This window comes from Puma concolor, chromosome B4 (genome assembly GCF_028749965.1).
Source record: "Puma concolor isolate L17-30 chromosome B4, mPumCon1.1.hap2, whole genome shotgun sequence".
In the NCBI taxonomy this organism is placed as follows: domain Eukaryota; kingdom Metazoa; phylum Chordata; class Mammalia; order Carnivora; family Felidae; genus Puma; species Puma concolor.
In genome coordinates, this window is record NC_141673.1 from 89,216,571 (window position 1) to 89,240,929 (window position 24,359).

The 24,359-nt window shown below is 36.8% G+C and overlaps 1 protein-coding gene across 5 annotated transcripts in view; it reads right to left on the minus strand.

Moving 5' to 3' along the window:
* Positions 1 to 24,359, minus strand: part of SLCO1C1 (solute carrier organic anion transporter family member 1C1) — a 68,336-nt gene that overhangs the window by 19,222 nt on the left and 24,755 nt on the right. For 3 of the 5 annotated variants that reach the window (XM_086713944.1, XM_086713945.1, XM_025930330.2), the window contains 5 exons: positions 16,857 to 16,981; positions 13,342 to 13,488; positions 11,386 to 11,484; positions 9,163 to 9,408; positions 7,953 to 8,117 (listed from right to left, as the gene is read on the minus strand). In XM_086713944.1, the coding sequence (XP_086570070.1) occupies positions 7,953 to 8,117; positions 9,163 to 9,408; positions 11,386 to 11,484; positions 13,342 to 13,488; positions 16,857 to 16,981 (782 nt within the window). The remainder of the gene's footprint in view (positions 1 to 7,952; positions 8,118 to 9,162; positions 9,409 to 11,385; positions 11,485 to 13,341; positions 13,489 to 16,856; positions 16,982 to 24,359) is intronic. The other 2 variants (XM_086713946.1, XM_086713947.1) reach the window with 2 other exon arrangements.

Here is a 24,359-nt window from a genome sequence, read left to right on the forward strand (position 1 = left end):
GTAAGCATCTGATATATCTCTCACATTTACCCTTTACCACAACCCTAGGTAGCTATATTGTTAATTTCACTTCAGACAGCAATTTACTTATGGTCATGGTTAGTAAGTGTTAAAACCAGATTTGACAAGATAGAATCTAGTGTTAAATCCCCTGCTTTTAATCACTACGTTATACTGTCTCTAAGCATTTGGGAGACAGGATTCTTGATAAACAAATGTGCAGCCTCACTAGTAATCAAATAAATGTAATTTTAAAACAATACCAGGAAGAGGTCTAACAAAGTGGTTGAGAGCTTGGACTCTGGAGACCTAACCGGCTGGGTTTGGATCTCAGTCACACATCTTAATAGTTGTGCAACTGCAGGTGATACTCTGAATTTCTATAAATCTGTCTCCTTACCTATAATATGGAGCAAATAATAGTGCTGAGGTGACTGAATAACATCGAAACTTCCTAGCACAATATATGGCACAAAAATATCATTCAATTAAGTTATTATTAGCATTTCAAGCTATCAGATTCACAAAGATGAAAATACTGGGATGGGTGGGTAGATTGGAACATGTCTGTATTAGAAAAGGTGGGGAAAGAGGCTCTTTGATGACTTGGTTGGATTTTTAAATTGGAACGGTAACATTAATATGGTCACATTAGAAATCAACTCACCTCGAAGGGGGCATAATCACATAATTAGTGAAATAAAAAAAAAAGAGGAGGTGATAGTTTTTGCTTTCTCAACTAACCTGAGGTTTGTGGCTATGAAAAGTGGCAGAGATGAATGTATATGGGGCCCCTAAAGAGCCAAACATCAACTAAGAGGAACCTGATTATCATTTATTTTAAAAAAGAGAGAAGATAATGGGAGATAGTATAACAAACTTGAGTTCTCATGACTCAAATTAAATGCTAATATTTTCTCCCAATTTTTCTGATTTTTAAATATGAAGATATATAAAACACATTCTTTCTCTGTTCCAGATTCCATCTTCCTTCTTAAGAACTAAGCACTGCCATGGATTTGATGTGTATCATTTAAGTCCCTACTTTTACACACACATATTCATAGTTCTTGACTTTGAATCACCCTCTCATAGATCCAAGACTTACAGAAAAAGGGCAGAGTCCACTCTCTCAATTCTATCCCTCCAAAAGTAGTTTATAAAAAAATATATCTTCTGTAGATGCCTGGGTAGCTCAGTCCAGTAACCATCCGACTTGATTCTGGCTCAGGTCATGATCTCACGGTGAGATTGAGCCCATGTTGGGCTTCCCCTGCCAGTGCAGAGCCTACTTGGGATTCTCTCTCCTCTCTCTGCCTCTACCCCACCACTTGCATGTGCTCTGTCTCTCTAAAAGTAAATAAATAAACATTTTTTTAAAAATATCATCTGAAAAATAGACTCTAAATTGAGACCTTCAGAGAACGTGCTTAGAATTTCATTTGTTTTGTAAGGTACCAATCAAACCTGGGACATAAGGCATCATAGCACAAAGGACACCCTTTGTTTTGTAGCTTCATGCTCTGTTGGTTTCCACTGACTTTTCCCCACCCTGATCTGGCCTAGAAGAGCCTGAGAACCAAAATGGGATTATGCTAATTGCATTGTTCCCACAGTACAGAATGTTAAATATCAGGGATATCCTCTCTTGACTGACCTCCTTTAAGAGGCTTGTGTTCTCTTAAAACTTCCAGAAAGTTTTATGTGTTCTCTTGCCTCCAGGCCTTTCTTAAAGCGATATCTGCTTCATCTGATACAATGTTCTTTCAAAACCCCACCCCAGTTCCCATATTTTTGTCTTTTAACACCTCCTTATCCTTTTGCTCTTGATTTAGGTATTGGCACCTTGTGCTAGAGAATATTTTTCTAACTCCAAGATTAGGTTTGTTTTCCCAGAGTACTCTGGGCTTCTCCTCATTAGAGATTTATCACAGCATCCGCCAGCCATATGGTGCCTTCAGGGACGTATCTAGCATCAGGGTACTCAAGTTGATCATCAGAATCTCCTTTCCTCCCTCTGCCTGTGGCCCTTCTGCTGAGTCCCATAGGCAGCAGTCTTGATCCTTATCACAATTACCTGTTAGCTTGCCTGGTTTGCACTCCTTCCCCTCCAATCTCACCTTCAAGGCAAGAACTGTGCTCACCATCATATACTGTGCTCCTTGTAATTTTCCTTAAAAAAGTGCTGAATGACAAACTTTAGTTAAGTTTATTCAAGTATAACATTTCTCCTGGATAGTTTACTCTATTTTAAGATAATGGAATTATAACATCATTCTGTTAAATAGTAGTAGTACATTTCAAATATACTGTCAGCTTGATTCTCCCTTTCAAATTCCGTAGGATCTGTAAGCTATCTATGCTGGGCCAAGTTGAGTGTACAACAAATTTCCTGAACATTAAATGAAATGTGCTACTTGCCTCCCAAAGTTTCTTTACTTTGATTTCAGGCACTTTAAAGTCATTTAATGAGGTAGAAATTTCACTCTGATTTCTTCATTACACACTTTCCTCGCTATTCACACCATAAAATGTGTTGATCTTAAAACGTTTACCATCTAAATATTTCAAGTGGAAATATTAGTTGTAATTTACACTAGCATCCACAATTTGCTTCAATTTTTTATGCATTTATCTTGAATTTCATATATTTACTCAAATAACAGGAAAGCTAGGAGAAATTTAAGAGCAAATTTGTTACTGCTATTTCACTACACTCATTCATGTTGAAGACCTTATTCTTTGTGACTGTCCCAAACAAGAGTTATTAGACTTGTGTAAAATGCTTTAAGATGGTCAGCTACAGTTGCAATATAAATTGGAAACTCTGATTCTCATACAAATATATGATAGGCTTAGCCATTAAGATGAATAGTAATGGGCTATAACAATAATAGTACTTTGGAATGTTTTAGAGCTTCTCTTCTGGTGAAGTAAAATTCTGTAATATGTAATGGACCTCACTATATTACTCTAATGTTAGAAGATATAAATATTAAGATTTCAATTTTACAGGGGGAAATACAAGGAAAAATTTACGGGACTTTTCACACACATATAGCCAATTTAGTATAGACAAAGAAGCAAAATTAGCCATCTTTCTTGAGTATAATAAAAGTATTTTTTCCTCACAAAGTAAGATTAGTTTCCATTATCTCACAGATTTTTAAAATAACTTGACCTACATATAGAACACATCTTAACACATATTTAATTTGCTATGCTAAATTAGCCACATAAATTAATATTTTCTAGTATAAGCAACGTTCCCCAAATAATTATCATAATTTTTTCATATTTGTCTGTGTAACATCTCCAAGAATTGAGAATGATAATCACTGTTATCAATGATAGTCAATGTCAATGCATCACGTCCACTAGAAACTGTCTGATTTTATTAAAAACTTTAAGAAATTAAGAAAAAGGACTCATTGCAATCTGTGTAATAAGAAAGAAAACAAAACATAAGATCATTTTCATATAACTCAACAGTGATAGGAGAAGCTTAAAAAAATAAAAGGAGAAAAATTACACTATCTAAACTTTTTCCAGTGGAGACAGCAATGGGAAAAAAAAGTTACACATTTGAAAAAGCAACATTATTCTGTCATATACTTCCTAGTCCCTGAATTTGAAACATTTTTGTTGCCTATTTTTCTTTGATTTTCTTTGCAAAATTAAAGTAGTTAACCTGAGAAAATATTATTTCTAAATTTTAGAAATATGGCCAATATGTAAAAACATGTATAGCAAAAATAAATCGTCATTGTAACAACTGGCCTTTGAACACATAGGAAAATTTCTGCTTATTATTTCCTCCATGTCATGTCAAATGCCTACTCTGAGAGGAGAGGGGAAATGTGCTTTCTTTGTGCTTCTCCCTTACTTTATCACACAAAGGATCATTCCTTGTAGCCTCCCCACCCCCTCACAAAATGAAAGAGAGAGAGAAATAGGATAGAAGAAGAGAAAGTGAAAAAACAATATTTACTGAATGACAGCTATGTACATTTACAATGTATTCTATATGTCTTATTTCATTGCTATTTTAAACTAATGATGCTTTTATTTTTACCATTCTACAGATAATCAAAGTAGGTGTTAAGGATGTCGACTAACTTACACACTGACCCTTAACTAATGTGAAACCAAAATGCACTCAGGAAAGAATCCTAGCTACAATGATTGAAATCATTAGACACTAAGAAGACATCCGGATGGCCAACAGGCACATGAAAAGATGTTCAACGTCACTCCTTATCAGGGAAATACAAATCAAAACCACACTCAGATATCACCTCACGCCAGTCAGAGTGGCCAAAATGAACAAATCAGGAGACTATAGATGCTGGAGAGGATGTGGAGAAACGGGAACCCTCTTGCACTGTTGGTGGGAATGCAAATTGGTGCAGCCGCTCTGGAAAGCAGTGTGGAGGTTCCTCAGAAAATTAAAAATAGACCTACCCTATGACTCAGCAATAGCACTGCTAGGAATTTATCCAAGGGATACAGGAGTACTGATGCATAGGGGCACTTGTACCCCAATGTTCATAGCAGCACTCTCAACAATAGCCAAATTATGGAAAGAGCCTAAATGTCCATCAACTGATGAATGGATAAAGAAATTGTGGTTTATATACACAATGGAATACTACGTGGCAATGAGAAAGAATGAAATATGGCCTTTTGTAGCAACGTGGATGGAACTGGAGAGTGTGATGCTAAGTGAAATAAGCCATACAGAGAAAGACAGATACCATATGGTTTCACTCTTATGTGGTTCCTGAGAAACTTAACAGAAACCCATAGGGGAGGGGAAGGAAAAAAAAAAAAAAGAGGTTAGAGTGGGAGAGAGCCAAAGCATAAGAGACTGTTAAAAACTGAGAACAAACTGAGGGTTGATGGGGGGGTGGGAGGGAGGGGAGGGTGGGTGATGGGTATTGAGGAGGGCACCTTTTGGGATGAGCACTGGGTGTTGTATGGAAACCAATTTGACAATAAATTTCATATATTAAAAAAAGAATCATTAGACACTATTACTTATTTCTCACAAAAGTACTTGAATTAGCTGAAGACATGATGTGCTAGAAACTATGAGGAATCAGAATTTTAGGCAAACTTTGATAGATGAATCAAAACATTCTGATGATGAGTTTGGATCTCAGAGACCATCTGAGTGTACAGAGAAGGGTTATGGTTAAAAGAAATAAGTCACCCAGAATTTAAAATAGAATTATTAGATTTTTTTGGTCAGTTTTCCAAAAATAATTATGTCCAGAGAGGAAATATAACTCAGAAACTCAGGGGAAATAATTCTATTCCTGGCTACATCATAATGTATGTATGCAGTTAGGCAGGCCATTGAATCTCTCAAAATTTCAAGTTTTTTCATCTGTGCTAGTTTTTCACAAAAATAATTTTATAAGCAAAAAGTATTTATTACCTACCCAGTAGATTGTGTATAATTTTGTTTTCTATTATAAACACATTTCTCAAAAAAATGCTCTTAATTTTCCCTTATGAAATGTTTTTAAGTTGAAATAAAAATGTATTTATGATTCCACTGACAGCAAAATCAAATACCCTCAAACTCTGCTACGCACATGTTGAATAATAATAAACAAACATACACTTAAAGATGTGTCACTTCATTACAACTCATGGGGGAAAGATAGATTTTCCATTTGATATATCAACCTTGACCTTCTTTTTCACATTATACAAAAAAACCAAAACAAAAAAACAAACAAACAAACAAAAAACAGGCTACTAGTAGAAATATTAACAAGGCATTTTCATGAAAACATACAGCACTAATGAGAAAGAAAAAGACTGGAAAGTAGACTTAACTAAAAGTAAGAAGCTCATCATTAGGAGAGTGAAAAGAAGAACTGAAGTCTGTGAGAAAATATTTATAATACATATATTCAATAACTTGTATCACAATTCGTGAACCTATATCAGAAAAAAAGTACCCACCCCTCTAAGTCTATAAGAAAAAAACTGACAGCTCAAGAAAAATAGACAATTTGAACATAATTAACAAAAGAGAATGTTGAAATGACCAACAAGCCTCCAGAAAAAGTGCTCAACATCATTAGTTATTGGTGAAATGCAAATAAACTACAATAAGATATCACCACACTGTATAAGAATGATTACAATGACAAAGACTGACAATACTAAGTGTGATACGGATGTGGAGTGACTGGAACACTCTTACACTACTAGCATGACTATAAATCTGCACAACCCTACTGAAATGTTTTGGTTATATTTACTAGATCTAAACATGACCCAACAATTCTGCTCCAAGATACAACCAAGAAAAACATATGTATACACCCACCAAAATATATATAGGATAGTCATGCAGTGTTATTTTTAATCGTCAACAGCAAAAAAAAAAAAAAAAAAAAATGACCCAAATGCCCACCAACCATAAAATGAATAAACTGTGGTATATTCATGTGATAGGATATGACACAGCAATGAAAAAGATCAAACAGCTATACACAACATGAATCTCATAGATTTCATTTCAGTCGAAATAAGCTAGATACAAAACAGTGCGTAACATACTATTACATTTAAATAAAGTTCAAAAACAGGTAAGACTGATCTATGATGGCAGAGTTCAGAATACTTATAAGCTTTAGGAAAGAGTACTCAGTAAAAGGAGGTTTGAGGGAGCTTCTGGGGTTCTGAAATGGGCTACATGTTCTAGTTTATGGTTACCATATAGATTTACATATAAACATTTATCCAGCTACACTACCCATTTAGGGGCTACAGTGTTAAATGTTGCTTGTATGTTATATCTCAACAAACATAAAGGAAATTTTAAAAATCAAATAAAAAGAATGTCTCTTAAACTTTCATTTCTCTTCTTTTTAAAGTCAGTATAAAGCACTGATTGACATGGAGGGGGGCAAAAAAACCTAAACTGTTTCCTCAGATCAACAATTAAATAATACAATTAACTTAATTCAAACCAATTCATGTTGAAAGCAAAAGTTCACTGGCATAGCTTTAATATTTATAATTTAACAGAATAGTCTAAACAGAGTCAATTAAATTAGCATCTGGATTAAATTATCCAGGATGGTTACAGGACAATTACATATTCTGAAATGAGCTCAGAGCTCTCTTTCAGAGATAGATACATAGAACAATTCCTGAAATATTTATGAAGAAGAAATGTTTTTAAATTTTTAGAGTCTCCTACCATAAAGGAATATATCCAATGGAATAAAATATATTTATGCCTTGAAACAGTAGCATTAAGTAACATCTTCATAGGCTAAAGGAGCTAATCTAGGTTTTAAAAGTATCCACAATTACTTGGAGCAGGACCTTCTTGTATTTGTAGATTCTGTTTCTTCTTCATTCATTTCTTCATGCTTTTCTTTGCCTCTGAATAGCTTTCTTATTCTTGACTGACCTGCTGTACTAAAAACACGGCCCTTTTAAATAAGCTGAATGCCAGGACTCAGAAAAGTCCTTTAACTCTGAGCAAATACAAACTTTGTTTTGCAATAAGTACCTTTTAAACTGTCTGAATACTCACTTTTTAAAGTCCTAGAAACTGTTCAGGTAAAGTGGCCACTGTTATGAAGTTTTGGCTATACTTGAAAGACACATATCCAGTATCACAACCTCCTAATAAAATGCATGTTTGGTTTATATAATATTCTCAAGGTCACTCATCTACAGTTGTGAATAATTCTTGCTAAAAGGTTATACCACAGACTATCTAAATATTTTTTCCCCACTGGATCTTTTTCCATTCTGCTAAATTTTTATTCACTCACCTTTTTAACTTTGTATCTAAAATGCCATAAATCACTTTCAGTCTAAATATGAGAATAGTGTTCTCTAAAATTGCTAACGGTTAACAAAGATGCAGCTGACAGTACCTACTGGCAAGCATGAAGGACAAGTGAGCATACCAATAACGAAGTTGGCCTTGGAGGCTGACTGCCCATACTGTTGCTCAATGTACTTGGGTTTATAGGTTACCATTCCAAACAAAGAGTTGAACTGAACAGTGCTCGCACACAAATATAACAAGTACAGTGGATTTCCAAAAATATTCTTTAGTGATGGAAGAAAATCTGTAAGACAAAAGTAACATGGAGAAATTAAAGTCAGTGTAACACCTGGCAGAAGACACAGCCTTGGCAGCAGGGCATAGATGGCCGAGCCCCACTGTCACAGCGATCAGGAACACGTACAGTGTGGGGCACACACACACTATGGGTTGTAAACACTGGCTCAAGTCAAGACTGAGATCTGTCAGGTTCACATCGAGACATAGGCACTCACTTCTACAGGCATATAGTTTAGATTACAGTTAGAGATATAAGTCAGATAGGAATAGATTCCTCTAACTGATATGGGTAAAAGGAAAGAGGGACGAGAATACTCCCTCACTCCAGAGCTGAAAGTCATTGGCAGGACATTAAGAACTTCAGTTTTCTGGTCCCTATTCTTCAAACTTGGATCATGGTCACAGAGAAAGAAATATGCAAGTTACCTCCACTTAATTCAGTGAACTTTAGTGTAAGAAATGAGCTTTGGCATTCCCCCTTCTTCCTATTATGCAGCCACATAGTTTGAAATGTGAAGATTTTCCATAAATGTAAATATTGCTTGCTGGGCCCAACTGAGAAGAACCAATCTTCCTCATGGCCAGCCACCCTTTTCCATGTGGAAGGAATTCATTCTAACATGTCTAGCCTTTTGCTCCACACCACACTCATTCCCTTGATCACTGGGGGGGAAACGTGCACTGACACATGTTTGTCAAATGGCTGAATCTCATCTGTTAAAAAGCCACAAGCTCTGAAGATTCACTCTCTTCTGTCCACCCGGACTGATGTGAAGCAGCAAACCCAGATGGGGGCAACTGCAAGGTTTAACCTGAAGCAGTATAAGGGTGGGAATGTCAACAAGGAATATTACCAAAACTTTGGGTCATGTTCTTTAATCCACTCTCCAGTAATAAAGCTGACTTTGTAATCTTCAATTCTGCTTCCTGGGCAGTTTCTCAATTTTTCTGAACAAATGATGGGGAGAGAGGGATATTATATATAGATCCCGTATAGAGTGTCAATGGAAAACTGAAAGGGCTTCAAAATCAAGCAGAATCTGGCTCACCTCTTGCCATTTCCATTATTTTTGACTTTTCTCCATGGGGTGTTTGGTAGTCTGTGCGATCATCCATAATAAACTTGGATTTCTCAGAGGAAGAATTGGAATCCTCTCTACTTCGGGGTCTAGGTAGACTCTTTGGTAAACACCAGAAAGGCACAGCTGCAAGAAGACTTACAATTCCTGCTATTAGATAACCCAGCCACCAGGCACCTACCCACTGAGGATCCTTGGGAGTAATGGTTATGTGATCTGAAAGAGAGAGAGGATAGCTAAATAGCATGTACAGCAAAGCTGGTGTGTTGAAATCAGCCTCTTTAAAAAAGAAATCCTAGTGTTAGCTCTATCACATCATAAAATACCTAATAATTCATGCAGGATAACGTTCTAGTCTGAACATTATCATCACCTTGCTTTTTGAAGGGAACAAGGTGTTTCTGGGACATGATGCTTTTCTTCTTTTGTTCCTTAGATTTGAAATATAGATTCTAAATACTGCAAGAGTGGTCTCTACTCCGCCCTGAGGTTCTGCATAAGAACGCTTGGGCCCATGGCAGGAGGAAAGAAACATGTGAGGGAGAATTCTGAGGGCTCAAAATCTGCCAGCCACCCCACATCAGCACCACTTTCACCTGGTTCACAAATTGAATGTCTAAGATCTTACTTAAAAAAAAAAGAGCTAAATCCTACACCTTCTGGTCAAAATCTGGTCTAAACCACTCAGAATGTTATTTATTAAATGATGGTTAATAATACTTCAGAGCTATTCAAGGTCTGAAGCAAGAATTGTATATGTAAATAAAATGTCAATATCTTAATCATTATAAAAACTTTATTTTTGACACCATTTTTTATTTGACTAGAAGCTAAGTATTGATGAATGAAATCAAGTGTTTTTTCTTTTCTATATAAAGAACCCATAAAGCATATAACTGGTCTACCTCCACTGTGCCCTATGAGAACAACAAAATAAACACATGTCCTTTGACAACTAGGCTCAATTGACACTACACCATACTTGGTAAAACATTCACACTAGTTCTCTGCATCTTCATTGCTTCCCCTGAACAATTTCCCTCTGTACCACTCATCACACCTATGCTTTCTTATCTGTACCAATTTCCATGACAGGATTTTAACGAACTCAAGGAATTCATCTACTATCTTGTTCACTATTTTGTGGTAGAACAGCACCTAAGATAGATATAAAACTAATAAGGTTAATGAGTAAGTGAATGAATAAATAAAAATTGTGGAATTCATCTTGAAGTTTATTTGATAAAAAAAGGAAAATTAGTGCAAGAGTTTTGCATTTAATTTTAACAGACAATGATTTCAAAAAGCAATTTCAGAATTTTTAAAAATGCAACTTATTTTCTTGGTTTTAACTGATTTCTTGAACTTCTTTAAAAAGAAAGAAAAATAAGCGTGCCTGGGTGGCTCAATCAGGTAAGCATCTGACTTTGGCTCAGGTCATGATCTTGCAGTCCGTGGGTTCAAGCCCCATGTCAGGCTCTGTGCTGACAACTCAGAGCCTGGAGCCTGCTTCGGATTCTGTGTCTCCCTCTCTCTCTGCCCCTCCCCCACTTGTACTCTGTCTCAATCTCTCTCTCACAAGTAAATGAACATTAAAAAAGTTTTAAAAAAATAAAGAAAAGTAATGCCCATTTCTAGGAGGTACATCTCATAAGGAAAGAAACAAATTAATACTTATGGAAAGATGAGTTCTGACATTTATTCCCTCCATAACTACTCTCTCAGGGGGTAAGGTAGTCCCACTCTAATATGCTTCCACCTGAAAATGATTTGTAAAGAATGAATTTTGGTTGCCGAAAGACTTTCAATTCTCGGTCTTCCTGGCAAGTCTACAAAATACATGATCAATCGATGTGACTGTCATGTTGATACACCTGAACCAACAAGAGCCAATGAGAAGCCACAGTTTTTAGTCTTAACTATGCTGGAATGTGTTTGAACTGGCAAACCAGAAGTGAAAAAGGATACATCTGAATAACAAACCATAGGTCGTCTGGTTCTAATCACTGCCTATTTTTCATATTTCATTTATTAATGTATGTGGTGATTATATCAACAACAAATTTTCAGTGGATTATTTTCATTCTAGGAAAGATTATAATCCTGTCGGGACTCTGATATTTTTTACACCATCTGCATTTAAAAAATTGCAGTAACTAAGATAAATAAATAAACAAAAATAAACTTCCTTACCTAGGTTTACGAAGCCAATGTCAACATACAGTTTGGCACATAATGAGCCTAGCAGGAAGCCAAAGATTGGTCCTATAATTGCAACCGTCTGCACACACCCTGCACCAAAAAAAGGGGGGGGCATTTCTCTGCTTTTGTAAATTAATACATTTTTAAACAAGAAATATGAGTGAAATCCAGTGAGTAGCTAGAAATATTTCATCAACTCTTCACTTAAGAGTGCTTAATTTGTCAATTTTTTCAACCTTATTGAATCAGGAAATAAGTCCTTCTCAGCTTTGGAAAAAGAACGAACACTTGGAAGGCATTAATTACTTCTTAGTAAAGAAGTGACACCAAGACTCTGAAGAAGTTAACTTCCCCCAAATGGAGCAAACTTTACTCGTTAGGATTAGATTTCCCCCACTGATAAAAAATCAGAATTATACTATTTTGACAGTCTTTCAAAACTTTTTTGTGGCTGGCTAAGCATAAGAGTCATTTTGACATTAAACTTGATTTCTTCCACCTTAGTGAAGAAGTGCATGTGTTCAGAGAGTCTGTGTGAGAGTAGTAACTATGCATATCCCTGGATGCAGCCAGCAAGTGGAGCTAGACCTGGGAGGGCAGGAAGGTGCTCTCTGGAGCAACCATGACCAGCCTAGGCAGCTGTAACAGGAAAGTGGAGCAGACTGTATAAATGACATAATTTCTGGTTACCAGAAACATAACTCTTCCTTGCAAAGTATCTACTATATGCCTTTCATTTCACCACAGAGCTTGATACATGCATATCCCTGACGATTAATTTAAATTGATAGGAGGAGTAAATGGCAGTTACAGAACCTTTTCAGAAGAGAAGACAGGGTGAACAGAGTGAGCAGGAAGGGGACACCTTGATACATGCCTGCATCTCTTGGCTTGCAATCTTTCCTCTAGTCTCCAGAGTCATTGCCTAGCAACTTCTACTCTAGTTTCTGATTTATGCTGGAATTTTCCATTAGAGCAGGTAACCTGTTTTTAATAACAGGCTGCCAGACTGTAATCAGAGCCCTCTGGAGTTCTGTGTGCATAGCCAGCAAAGAACTATACTGTGGAGCTAGCCACAGCCCCTCCCAATGAATTTCAGTCTTGTCCTTCTGTCCCTTGAAGGCCAGGCCCTCAAAGATCAGAACCCAAAAAAAAACAAGACTGGTGTGTGAAATAGAGAAAAAATTAGTTTCTAAGACATAAGAGGCACTCAGTCAATACCGCTTAGATGTATCTGGACTTGGAGTTTGCTTTTGCTATATTTTGTTTTGTGTGTGTGTGATTTTAGCTGCTGGTCTATCCAATGGGGCCTGTTCCAGACATGGGTTCGTGTCAGGCCTTGCTCTCATACTTTCTGTGTTTTTCTTTATCCATTCATACCTGCTACTGATAACTCAGAATTCCTTTCAGGCTATCCCTCATAGAAAAAAAAAGATGCTTGAAATAATCAGGGCTTTTATCTTAGAAAGCAATTTCTAGGGCTCTGGAGACAAATATATACATATACATACATATATATATATATATATATATATATATATATATATATATACACACACACACACACACACACACACATATAGATATATACACACACATATATATATGATACCTAAATGCTTCAGTGTCACAGTTAACCCAATAAAAAGAACCTATGAAATATGAAGTCCATGAAGATACTTGTACAAAGTCGTACATGATTGCAGTTGATCTTATAGTTATTTTCTTTTAATCTGATGTTCTTTCCCTAACGTGACATGTCCTTCTAATGCAAGTTTCTTTATCATCCAAATCCTCAGAGTGGACATCAGATATGTGTGAACCTCAATATAGGAACTGGATATGAAGTATCAAACTCTATTGCACACTCTATTCCACTCAGTTTGGAATAGAGTTGAGAAAATCAGATATGCTGCTTCCCAAGAAGATGAATGGGGTAGGCATTACCAATATAGAAAGCAGAATTGTCTTCACTGGCAAAATCATCAAGGTAGGCAATGCCTAGAGGCTGAATAGGAGTTTCCCCAATTCCACGAAGAAGGTTCCCCAGGAAAACATAAACCCACATGGAAGAGCTGGCATCAATTTCACATTCTTGAAAGGAAAGCAAACAAGAGAAGTGAAATTAGATCAGTATCAAAGTTAAATACTTATTTTGCATTTCTACAAGCTGTCCTAAAATTGGATTAGGATGTAAAAATGAAATTTTCAACAGACTTAATTTGATAGGAATCTAAGCAAGACTGGAAAATATTTTCTCCTCAATATTTTAGGCAATATAAATCCCCCAGAGGTTTTGATAAAAGGACTCTTTTGTTTCTTGTTTCTGATGCCTTGTTTCTTATTTTCTCTTCTCTTTTTATTTTATATTTATACTGTGTACTTTGAATTCCTATGCTCCAATTACATTCACTATCCTGTCTGGGAAAAAACACAAAATTTTGAACAAAGGCATTTCTCACCTTAATCTTTAAACTTTTCTATTTTTCAACAGAAATCCCTTGTAATTTTATTGCTGACCAAGTTTTATCTGAAATTTAAATTTTTATATGGATGATACTTCAACTTTGGACAGCATTACAATCGTTTGTTAGTGAATAGCCATTTTTAGGGATCAGGTTTAGGAAACAAAGTCACAAAAATTTAAAACTCTATATACTTTAGTAGTATAACTATTTAGTAGTATAACTATACTTTTGGCAGTATTCTTAGACATTCAAAGCTAACTATTTTAAAATGCTTTTATAGAAGTCATGTCTTGATATAATCATGTAAAGCTGAAGAATTACCCCCACATCACAAGTGAAATATATTTTGAAGAGTTTGATCACTTTAATAAAAGTGATAATGTTATCTATCTCTGACAATCACCACTTGTGAGTGCTCCCTTTCTGCCAGGCACTGGGCTAAGTGGTTTGCAGGCATTTTTAAATTACTTCCTCCTAATAATCATATGAGGTAGGAGTTATTTACACTTATTAGTAGCCCTTAAGTAAAATTTGAAAGTAAAATATAGGTTATTTGGAACTGGGATGAATCCTTTTGGGTAGATGAATCAGACTGTGTAACAGACAAGACTATTGTGTAGTCATGTTCCTTCTAATTCTGCCTCTTCTAGAAATGTAGCCAAGTGACCACGCATTTTTCACTTATCTTTTCTAGATTTCCATTTCACTCCCCAAAATATAACGGGAATTCCTTTTCCAAAAAATTGATTCTAATGTCAATTCTACCCCTGACATTTGTGTGATCCCAGGATCACACAAGGGTAGGGAAATATTGTAGACAGGTGAAGATAGCTTAGATCTGTGTTTTCCAATATGGTAACTACACAACACATGTGGCTACTGAATAGTAAATTAATTAAAGTTACATAAAAGTAAAAATTCAGTCCTCAGTCACACTAGCTATATTACAGAAGTCAACAGTCACATGTGCTAGTGGCTGCTGTATTAGACAGCATAGATATAGAACATTTCCACTGTTGCAGAGTTTTTTTGGACATCTCAGCTCTCCAGTGTAGTGGGAATGGGGGTTGTAGGTGGAGCATTTTTGACAAGAGTCCTATTATCACCCTACTATAATTTTTAGGATAAACTTTGTGTCCACTATATCTGATGTTTATACAGATCTATGACTTTAAGGGAGCAGGACCTCATTTAAAGCAAAGAAAAAGATTGTGGGTCTTATGCTGTATACCTGTCTAAAACCTGTCTCTACATTAAAAACATTTTTAAAGTTTGTTTGTTTGTTTATTTATTTATTTATTATTTAGAGAGAGAGAGAGAGAAAGGGGATGGAGAGGGAGGATCCCAAGCAGGCTCCGTGCTATCACTGCAAAGCCTAACCTGGGGCTCGATCCCATGACCATGAGATCATGACCTGAACGGAGATCAAGAGTTGGATGCTTAACTGACTGAGGTACCCAGGCGCCCCACATTAAAAAATTTTTAATTCCCACCTCTAGATGCTATGTTTCTCTTCTTAACACTAAAGGTTTAAATATTTCGTGATTAGCTGTATTGCCATCTACATCCTATCTTTCCTGTCAAAAACAAAATATCTTCAATAACTGTACATTATGTGGAAGTGAAAGTCCAAACCCTCCTTTCACACTCTTCTCTTCTTCCAGGGGGCTTTTCTTCTTCTTTTCATACAGCAGGATAGGGTACACTTGTTACATGTTCACATGTAACATGTTACATGTTACATGTTCCCTACCTCCCTGCCTCATATTTCTATTAATCCTCTGGCCCTTCCCTTCATCCAGACCTCTGGAGTTCATTGCTCAGGAAAAAAGACATCTCAAAAGAAAGCACTGATGATGATATTAGGGGAAAGAAAAGGTTTTATGGTATAGATAAAAGATTTGCATGACTAGCAGGTATAGAAAAGAGGAGCTTCCACACTGCCTATACAGCAATCTGTAGGCTAGGAGCAGGGAGCGGGGTGGGAGTGGTGAGGAGGAAGCATCGAGCTTGTCAATGCTCAAGGGCAGTGGAGACAGGGCATTTGAGCTCATCCCGGAGACATAGCAAACACCTGAGGGGAGATTTGTGGATTCCCTAGCAGGAAGAACCTGGGCCACCATGGTAGAGCCAGGGAGGTAGCAAAACCCAAAAGACAAGATGGCTACGTATGTAGAACAGTGTGGCTAAGCGTCCTGCTTTTGGCTCCTCAAAAGCTTTATAAGAGATGATTTCCATGTTCCCAAGGGTGCTCACACAAAGCATTGCTATGCAATGTGCATCAGCCATATGGAATTCTAGACATCCTGACAAAATTCCTTGCATCCTGTGTTGTGTGGAAAACAATTATTCCCAAGTTTCCAAGACTGTCACATCTTCATCAGGAAGAGCTTCTGTGCTAAAAAAGGACATAAAGGTAGACATGGGATGGCCCTAAAGTGACATGTATGACCAAATATTGTGGCCAGAGGGATTTTAAATACCTAAGTTGACAAGGGACCAATAACACCAAGAGGCCCCTCCCACAACTTCCCTCTTTGCTATTATGTAAGCTCCCTAGAATATAAGCAACCCCTGGGGAAAAAGGTAAGGTTAGGGACAAATTGAATGAGATTCAATTTATCCCATTCTGATGGAAAGGGGCTGAACACAGAAGTTAAACTGAGATCTGGGGAAGAATATATTTCTTTCATATCTGAACACTGGACTGAGATTAATATGTGCTAAACTAGTTTTATCCTAATTCATGGCCCACCTTATTTGGAACCATGGGAAGCTCTTCCCAGTCGCCAGCAATTAATGCTCTTTCCATATTTTCTTCAGATCTCATCATATACTGCTTTATATTCTAGGAATTTTTATGGCACTATAGTATCTCAATTTAAGTAGTAAAGCTTTTAAGAGAAAAACATCACATAAATTTTTTGCCCATACTAAAGCAATATAAAGTCTTTATAAAAAGCTATCTTAGTCAAGTAAACAAAACCATCTTACCATCACTTCTTTTGGATTGTGATTTTTCTATAATTGAGATAGGTAATTGATTGTCTGACTCCAGGAGACATGGAGAGATGCTCAGAGTGGAATTAGAGAAAGGAGAATACTTTTCATATCTGTACCTGTAAAAAAGAATGTTTTTTTCACTACAGACTCATTTAACATCATACTAAAAATATTAAATGTACACTACATGACTTATTATGGAACCTGTTTGAGTTTGCACTACTCTTGAGTCTGAATCACTAAACCAAAGCAGCATTTAACAGCAGATGTCCTGAAGAGATAACCAGAAAGTCTCATTTACAGGTATTACACCATATCTCAACCAGTTAGTGTAGTAAAAGAAAATAAAAGTAATAATTATTCATAAGGGTTCATTTTAATGTAAAAATAATGACTATAAATCACCTATTCCCCTGGTGAAAAAATATCCAATGTTTGATAAAATCATGACAATCTCCAAGTCAGAGAAAAAGCAATAATTTAAAAACTATGGTATTGCATGCTATATTTAGAGTTGTAAATTTAGTAGAACAACTGCATTGCTGATTCTAGAGAATTGATGATGATGTGTGGGTTTTTTTTTAACTTTTTAAATTCCAGGGGCGCCTGAGAGGCTCAGTCGGTTGAGCGTCTAACTTTGGCTCAGGTCATGATCTCGTGGTTCATGAGTTCAAGCCCTGTGTCGGGCTCTGTGCTCACAGCTCAGAGCCTGGAGCGTGCTTCAGATTCTGTGTCCCCCTCTCTATCTGCCCCACCCCTGCTTGTGCTCTCTCTTTCAAAAATGAATAAACATAAAAAAATTAACAAAAACTTTTTTTTTTTAATTTTTTTTTTCAACGTTTATTTATTTTTTTGGGGACAGAGAGAGACAGAGCATGAACGGGGGAGGGGCAGAGAGAGAGGGAGACACAGAATCGGAAACAGGCTCCAGGCTCCGAGCCATCAGCCCAGAGCCTGACGCGGGGCTCGAACTCACGGGCCGCGAGATCGTGACCTGGCTGAAGTCGGACGCTTAACCGACTGCGCCACCCACGCGCCCCTAACAAAAACTTTTAAAATTCAAGTTAGTTAACATCTAGTGTAATATTAGTTACAGGTATACGATATAGTGACTCAACACTTCCATACAATACCTGATGCTTATCATGACAAGTGCACTCCTTAATCCCAATCACCTATTTAACTCATTCCCCTACCCACCTCCTTTCTGGTATCTATCAGTTTGTTCTCAATAGTTAAGAGTCTGTTTCTTGGCCTCTCTCTCTCTCCTCTTTTGCTCATCTGTTTTGCTTTTTAAATTCCATGTGAATGAAAGCATGTGGTATTTCTTTGAGTTATTTCACTTAGCATAATATTCTCTAGCTCCATCCATGTCATTGTAAATGGCAAGATTTCATTCTTTATGACTGAAAAATATTCCACCAAAAATATATGTCATATATATTATATAATATTATATAATAATAACATATGGCACTTATTCCTTATCCATCTGTCAACAGACACTTGGGCTGTTTCCTTAATTTGGCTATTATGGATAATGTTGTTATGAACATCAGGGTGCATGTATCCTTTTACATAAGTATTTTTGTATTCTTTGGGTAAATACCTAGTGGCGCAACTGCTGGATCATAAGGTAGTTCGCTTTTTAACTTTTTGAGGAAACTTCATACAGTTTTCCACAGTGGCTGCACTACTTTGCACTGCCACCAACAGTGCAAGAGGGTTCCCCTTTCTCCACATCCTTGCCAACACCTGTTGTTTCTTGGGTTGTTGATTTTAGCCATTGTGACAGGTGTGAGGTGATATCTCACTGTAGTTTTGATTTGCATTTCCCTGATAATAAGTGGTATTAAGCATCTTTTCATAAGACTATTGGTCATCCGGATGTCTTCTTTGGGAAAATGTCTCTTCATGTCTTTTTTATTGGATTTTTAAATTTTTAATTGGATTATTCATTTTGGAGTGTTGAGTTTTATAGGTTCTTTAGAGATTTTAGGTACTAACCCTTTATCAGATATGTCATTTGCAAATATCTTTTTCCATCCTATAGGCTGCCTTTTAATTTTGTTGATTGGTTCCTTCACTGTGCAGAAGCTTTTTATTTTGCTGAAATATCAATAGTTTATTTCTGCTTTTGTTTCCCTTGCTTCAAGAGACATATCTAGAAACAAGTTGGTACTTTTTAAAAAATGTCTATTTATTTTTGAGAGAGAGAGAGCAGGGGAGGGGCAGAGAGAGAAGGAGTCACAGAATCTGAAGCAGGCTACAGGCTTTGAGCTGTCATTGCAGACCCCAATTCAGGGCTTGAATTCAGGAAAGGTGAGACAATGACCTGAGCCAAAGTCGGATGCTTACCCGACTGAGCCACCCAGGTGAGCCAGAACTTGGTACTTCTGATGCCAAATTGTTTACTGCTTGGGTTCTCCTCTAGGATTTTTCTGGTTTAAGGTCTCACATTTAGGTTTTTAATCCATTTTGACTTTTGGGTATGGTGTGAGAAAGTGGTCTGGTTTCTTTCTTTTGCATATTGCTGTCCAGTTTTCCCAACACCATTTATTGAAGAGACTTTTTTTTCCCATTGGATATTCTTTCCTTCTTTGTCAAAGATTGGTTGACCATATAGTTGTGGGTTCATTTATGGGTTTTCTATTCTGCTTCATTGACCTACGTGTCTGTTTTTGTGCTAGTTCCATACTGTCATAATTGCTACAGCTTTGCAATATAACATGAAGCCCAGAACTGTGATTCCTCCAGCTTTGCTTTGCTTTTTCAAGATGGTTTTCGATATTTGGAGTCTTTTGTGGTTCCATACAAATTTTAGGATTCTTTGTTCTAGCTCTGTGAAAACTGCTGTTGGTATTTTGATAAAGATTGCATTAAATCTGCAGATTGTTTTGGGTAATATAGACATTCCAATCGATGAGCATGGAATGTCTATTTCTTTGTGTCATCTTCAATTTCTTTCCTGAGTTTTATAGTTTTTAGAGTACAGATCTCTTTGTTTAGGTTTATTCCTAGGTATCTTATTGGGTTTGATGTAGTTGTAAATGGTAGATTCCTTAATTTCTCTTTCCATTGCTTCTTCATTGGTGTATAGAAATGCAAAGTATTTCTGTACATTGATTTTGTCTCCTGTGACTTTGGTGAATTTATCAGTTCTCACAGGTTTTTTTTTTTTTTTTTTTTTGGTGGAGTCTTTCAGATTTTCTATATAGAGTATCATGTCACCAGCAGATAATGAAAATTTGACTTCTTCCCTGCTGATTTGGATACCTTTTCTTTTTGTTGCCTGATTGCTGTGGCTAGGAGTTCCAGTATCATATTGAATAAAACTGGTGACAGAGGACATTCCTTTTTTGTTCCTGACCATAGAGGAAAAGCTCTCAGTTTTTTCCCATTGAGGATATTAGCTGTGCGTTTTTCACATATGGCCTTTATTATGTTGAGGTTTTTTTTTTTTTTTTAATTTTTTTTTCAACGTTTTTTTATTTATTTTTGGGACAGAGAGAAACAGAGCATGAACGGGGGAGGGGCAGAGAGAGAGGGAGACACAGAATCGGAAACAGGCTCCAGGCTCCGAGCCATCAGCCCAGAGCCTGATGCGGGGCTCGAACTCACGGACCGCGAGATCGTGACCTGGCTGAAGTCGGACGCTTAACCGACTGCGCCACCCAGGCGCCCCGTATTATGTTGAGGTTTGTTCCCTCCAAATCTACTTTGTTGAAAAAACATTTTTATGAATAGATTTGTACTTTTTCAAATGCTTTTTTTGCATCTATTGTAATAATCATATGGCTCTTATCCTTCCTTTTATTAATGTGGTATATCACATTTATTGATTTATGAATATTGAACCACCTTTGACCCTACTTCATCGTGGTGAATGATTTTTTTAATGTATTGTTGGATTTGGTTTGCTAGTATTTTCTTGAGAACTTTTGTATCTATGTACATGAGGTATTGGTCTATAGTTCTCTTTATTAGTGGAATCTTTATCTGGTTTTGGTATCAGGGTAATGTTGGTCTCATAGAGTGAATTTGGAAGTTTCCCTTCCTTTTCTGTTTTTTGGAATAGTTTGAGAAGAATAGATATTAGCTCTTCTTTAAATGTTTGGTAGAACTCCCCTGTGAAGGCATCTGGACTTTTGTTTTGGGGGAGGTTTTTGATTACTGATTCAATATCTTTGCTGATTATAGGTCTATTCAAGTTTTCTATTTCTTCTGGTTTCAGTTTTGGTAGTTTATATGTTTCTAGGAATTTATCCATTTCTTCTAGGTTGTCCAATTTGTTGGCATATAGTTTTTATAATATTCTCTTATAATTTTTATATTTCTATGGTGTTGTTATTTATCTTCTCGCATTTGTGATTATTTGGGATCTTTCTCTTTTCTTTTTGATAAGTCTGGCTAGAGGTTTGTCAATTTTATTAATATTTTCAAAGAAACAGTTCCTGTTTTCATTGATCTGGTTCTATTGTTTGTTGTTTTGTTTTGTTTTTCTTTTTCTTTTTCTTTAGTTTCTGTATCATTTATTTCTGCTCTAATATTTATTTCCCTCCTTCTGATGGCTTTAGATTTCATTTGTTGTTCTTTTTTCTAGCTTTAGGTATAAGGTTAGGTTGTTGAGATTTTTCTTGCTTCTTGAAGTAGGTCTGTATCACTATATACTTCCCTCTTAGAATAGCTTTTGCTGAGGGGTGCCTGGGTGGCTTAGTCGGTTAAGCATCTGACTTTGGCTCATGTCATGATTTCACATGTCATGATCTCACAGTTCATGAGTTTGAGTCTAGCTTCGGGTTCTGTGCAGACAACTCAGAGCCTAGAGCCTGCTTCAGATTCTGTGTCTCCCTCACTCTCTGCTCCTTCCCCACTTGCGCTCTGTTTCTCTCTCAAATATAAACAAACATTAAAAAAATTAAAAAAATGTTTTGCTGCATCCAAAGGTTTTGGACCATCATGTTTTCATTTTCATTTTTTCCATGTATTTTTATTTCTTTTTTAGTTTCCTGGTTGACTCATTCATTGTTTACTAGCATGTTGTTTAACCTTCATGTATTTGTGGTCTTTTCAAATTTTCTCTAGTGGTTGGCTTTTACTTTCATAGTGTTATGGTCAGAAAAGGTGCATGGTATGATTTTAATCCTTTGTACTTGTTGAGGTCTGACTTGTGACCTAATATGAGATCTATTCTGGAGAATGTCCCATGTGCACTTGAAAATAATGTGTATTCTGCTCTTTTAGGATGAGATGTTCTGAATATGTCTAAGTCCATCTGGTTCAGCGTGTCATTCAAAGTCACTTTTTCCTTGTTGATTTTCTGCTTAGATGATCTGCCCATTGATGTAAGTGGGGTGTTAAAGTTCCTTACTCTTATTGTATTATCATCAATTAGTTCCTTTATTTTTGTTTTTATTTATTTTATATATTTGGGTGCTCCAATGTTGGTTGCATAAATACTTAACAATTGTTAGATCTTGTTGGATTGTCCCCTTTATTATGAGACAGTGCCCTTCTTTGTGTCTTGTTACAGTCTTTGTTTTAAAGTCCAGTTTGTCGGATATAAGTATTGGTACTCTGGCTTTTGACTTGTATGTCAAATCCATTTGCATGTTAAATGTTTCTCCATCCCTTCACTTTCAATCTGCAGGTGTCTTTAGGTCTAAAATGAGTCTCTTGTAGGCAGCACACAGATAGGTCTTGTGTTTTTTTTTTTTTTTTTTTTTATACATTCTGACACCCTATGTCTTTTATTGGTTCGTCCATTTATATTCAGAGTAATTATTGATAGATATGTATTTACTGCCATTTTATTATTTGTTTTGTCATTGTTTCTGCAGATTTTTCTGATCTTGTCTTTGTCACATTTGGTCTCTCCTTTGCACTCAAGGAGTCCCCATTAATATTTCTTGCAGGGCTGGTTTAGTGGTCACAAACTCCTTTAGTTTTCGTTTGTCTGGGAAACTCTTTATCTCTCCTTCTGTTCTGAATGATAACCTTGCTGAACAGAGTATTCTTGGTTGCAGTCTTCCCCATTCCAGCACTTTGAATATATCATGCTGCTCCCTTCTAGCTTGCCAAGTTTCTGTTGAGAAATTTGCAACTAGCCTTACGGGGTCTTCCTGTATAAGTTAAGGACTTATTTTGACATTCTGCCTTTAGTTTCTTTATCACTATATTTTGCAAATTTAATTACAATATGTCTGATTGTTGGCCTGCTTTTGTTGATTTTGATGGGAGTTCTCTGTGCCTCCTGGATCTGGATGTCTGTTTCCTTCCCTAGGTTTCAGCTATTATTTTCCTCAAATTTTCTGCACCCTTTTCTCTCTCTTCTTCTAGGACTCCTACAATATGAATGTTTTTACATTTGATGGAGTTACTGAGTTCCCTATATCTATTCTCATGTTCCATAATTCTTTCTCTCTTTTGTTTAGTCTCATTATTTTCCATTATTTTGCTTTCTAGGTCACTAATTCATTCCTCGGCTTCTTCCAGAATGCTGATTATTTCATCAAGCCTGTTTCCAATCTTGTTTATCGCACTCTTCATTTTTCTTTTTCAACTCTGTTATCTCTGTAGTAAGGGTCTCACTGATTTCTTCTATTGTCATTCTCTATCAGGTGTGTTACTTAAAACTGTTTCACCTAGATCTCTGGCTATGGCCTTATCTTGTGCTCTCATTTGGGATAAATTCCTCCATCTTTGCATTTTGCCTAAGTCTCTGCCTTCTTCTCTGTGTTAGAAAAGCCAGCTATGTCTCCTGTGCCTGAAAGTAATGACTTTATGAAGAGGTCATGAAGTGTCCAGGGCCTGGTGCTTCAGGGGGTGTCTCAGGTATGTGCTGCATGCGCTTTGCTGTTTTGTTTTAGCTGATCTATCCTTCAGGCCGGTTGTCCTCAGAGGCTTTTGTTGTCTGCTGCGGGCAGTGTTTGCTCCCTGGCCTGAATGTGGTGAGTTTTAATTAGATGTGCTTGGTTTGGTCATGAAATGAGACATGATACCACTTCCACCAGAGCCAAGGCCCTGGAGAACTCTGGTTGGGAGACATGGTATGGGCAGAGGTTTATGCTCATCTTCAGAGGATGGAGCCTGCTGCACTGGAACTGATGGAAGCTTGACAGAGAAGAGCAGTCCTGCCAGAGCACAGGGGTGTGGGGCTTGGTATATGCAAGTTAGGAAGTTAGTGTTGGTGCTGTGCTGCTTCCAGCAGATGGCTCTGTGCTTATGCTGAGGAACAGTGGGGAAGGGGAATGGTACCAGCTCCTTTGTTCCAAGAGGCATCTCTGTGAATGTGATCTCTCTGGAATATGCTTCAAGATAACCAAGAAGAGCAAATAATCTCACCCCTGTGTGCTTCAGGTACTCTTCAGATTGCTGTCTCCATGCTGTATGCCCCTGGCTTGTTTGTCAGCCTTCTCTCCAGGAGCAGCACAGTGCCCTCTGGGCTCTATCCGCCAGGTCTGCTGACCTTTAAACTCTAAACTTTATGCCCCG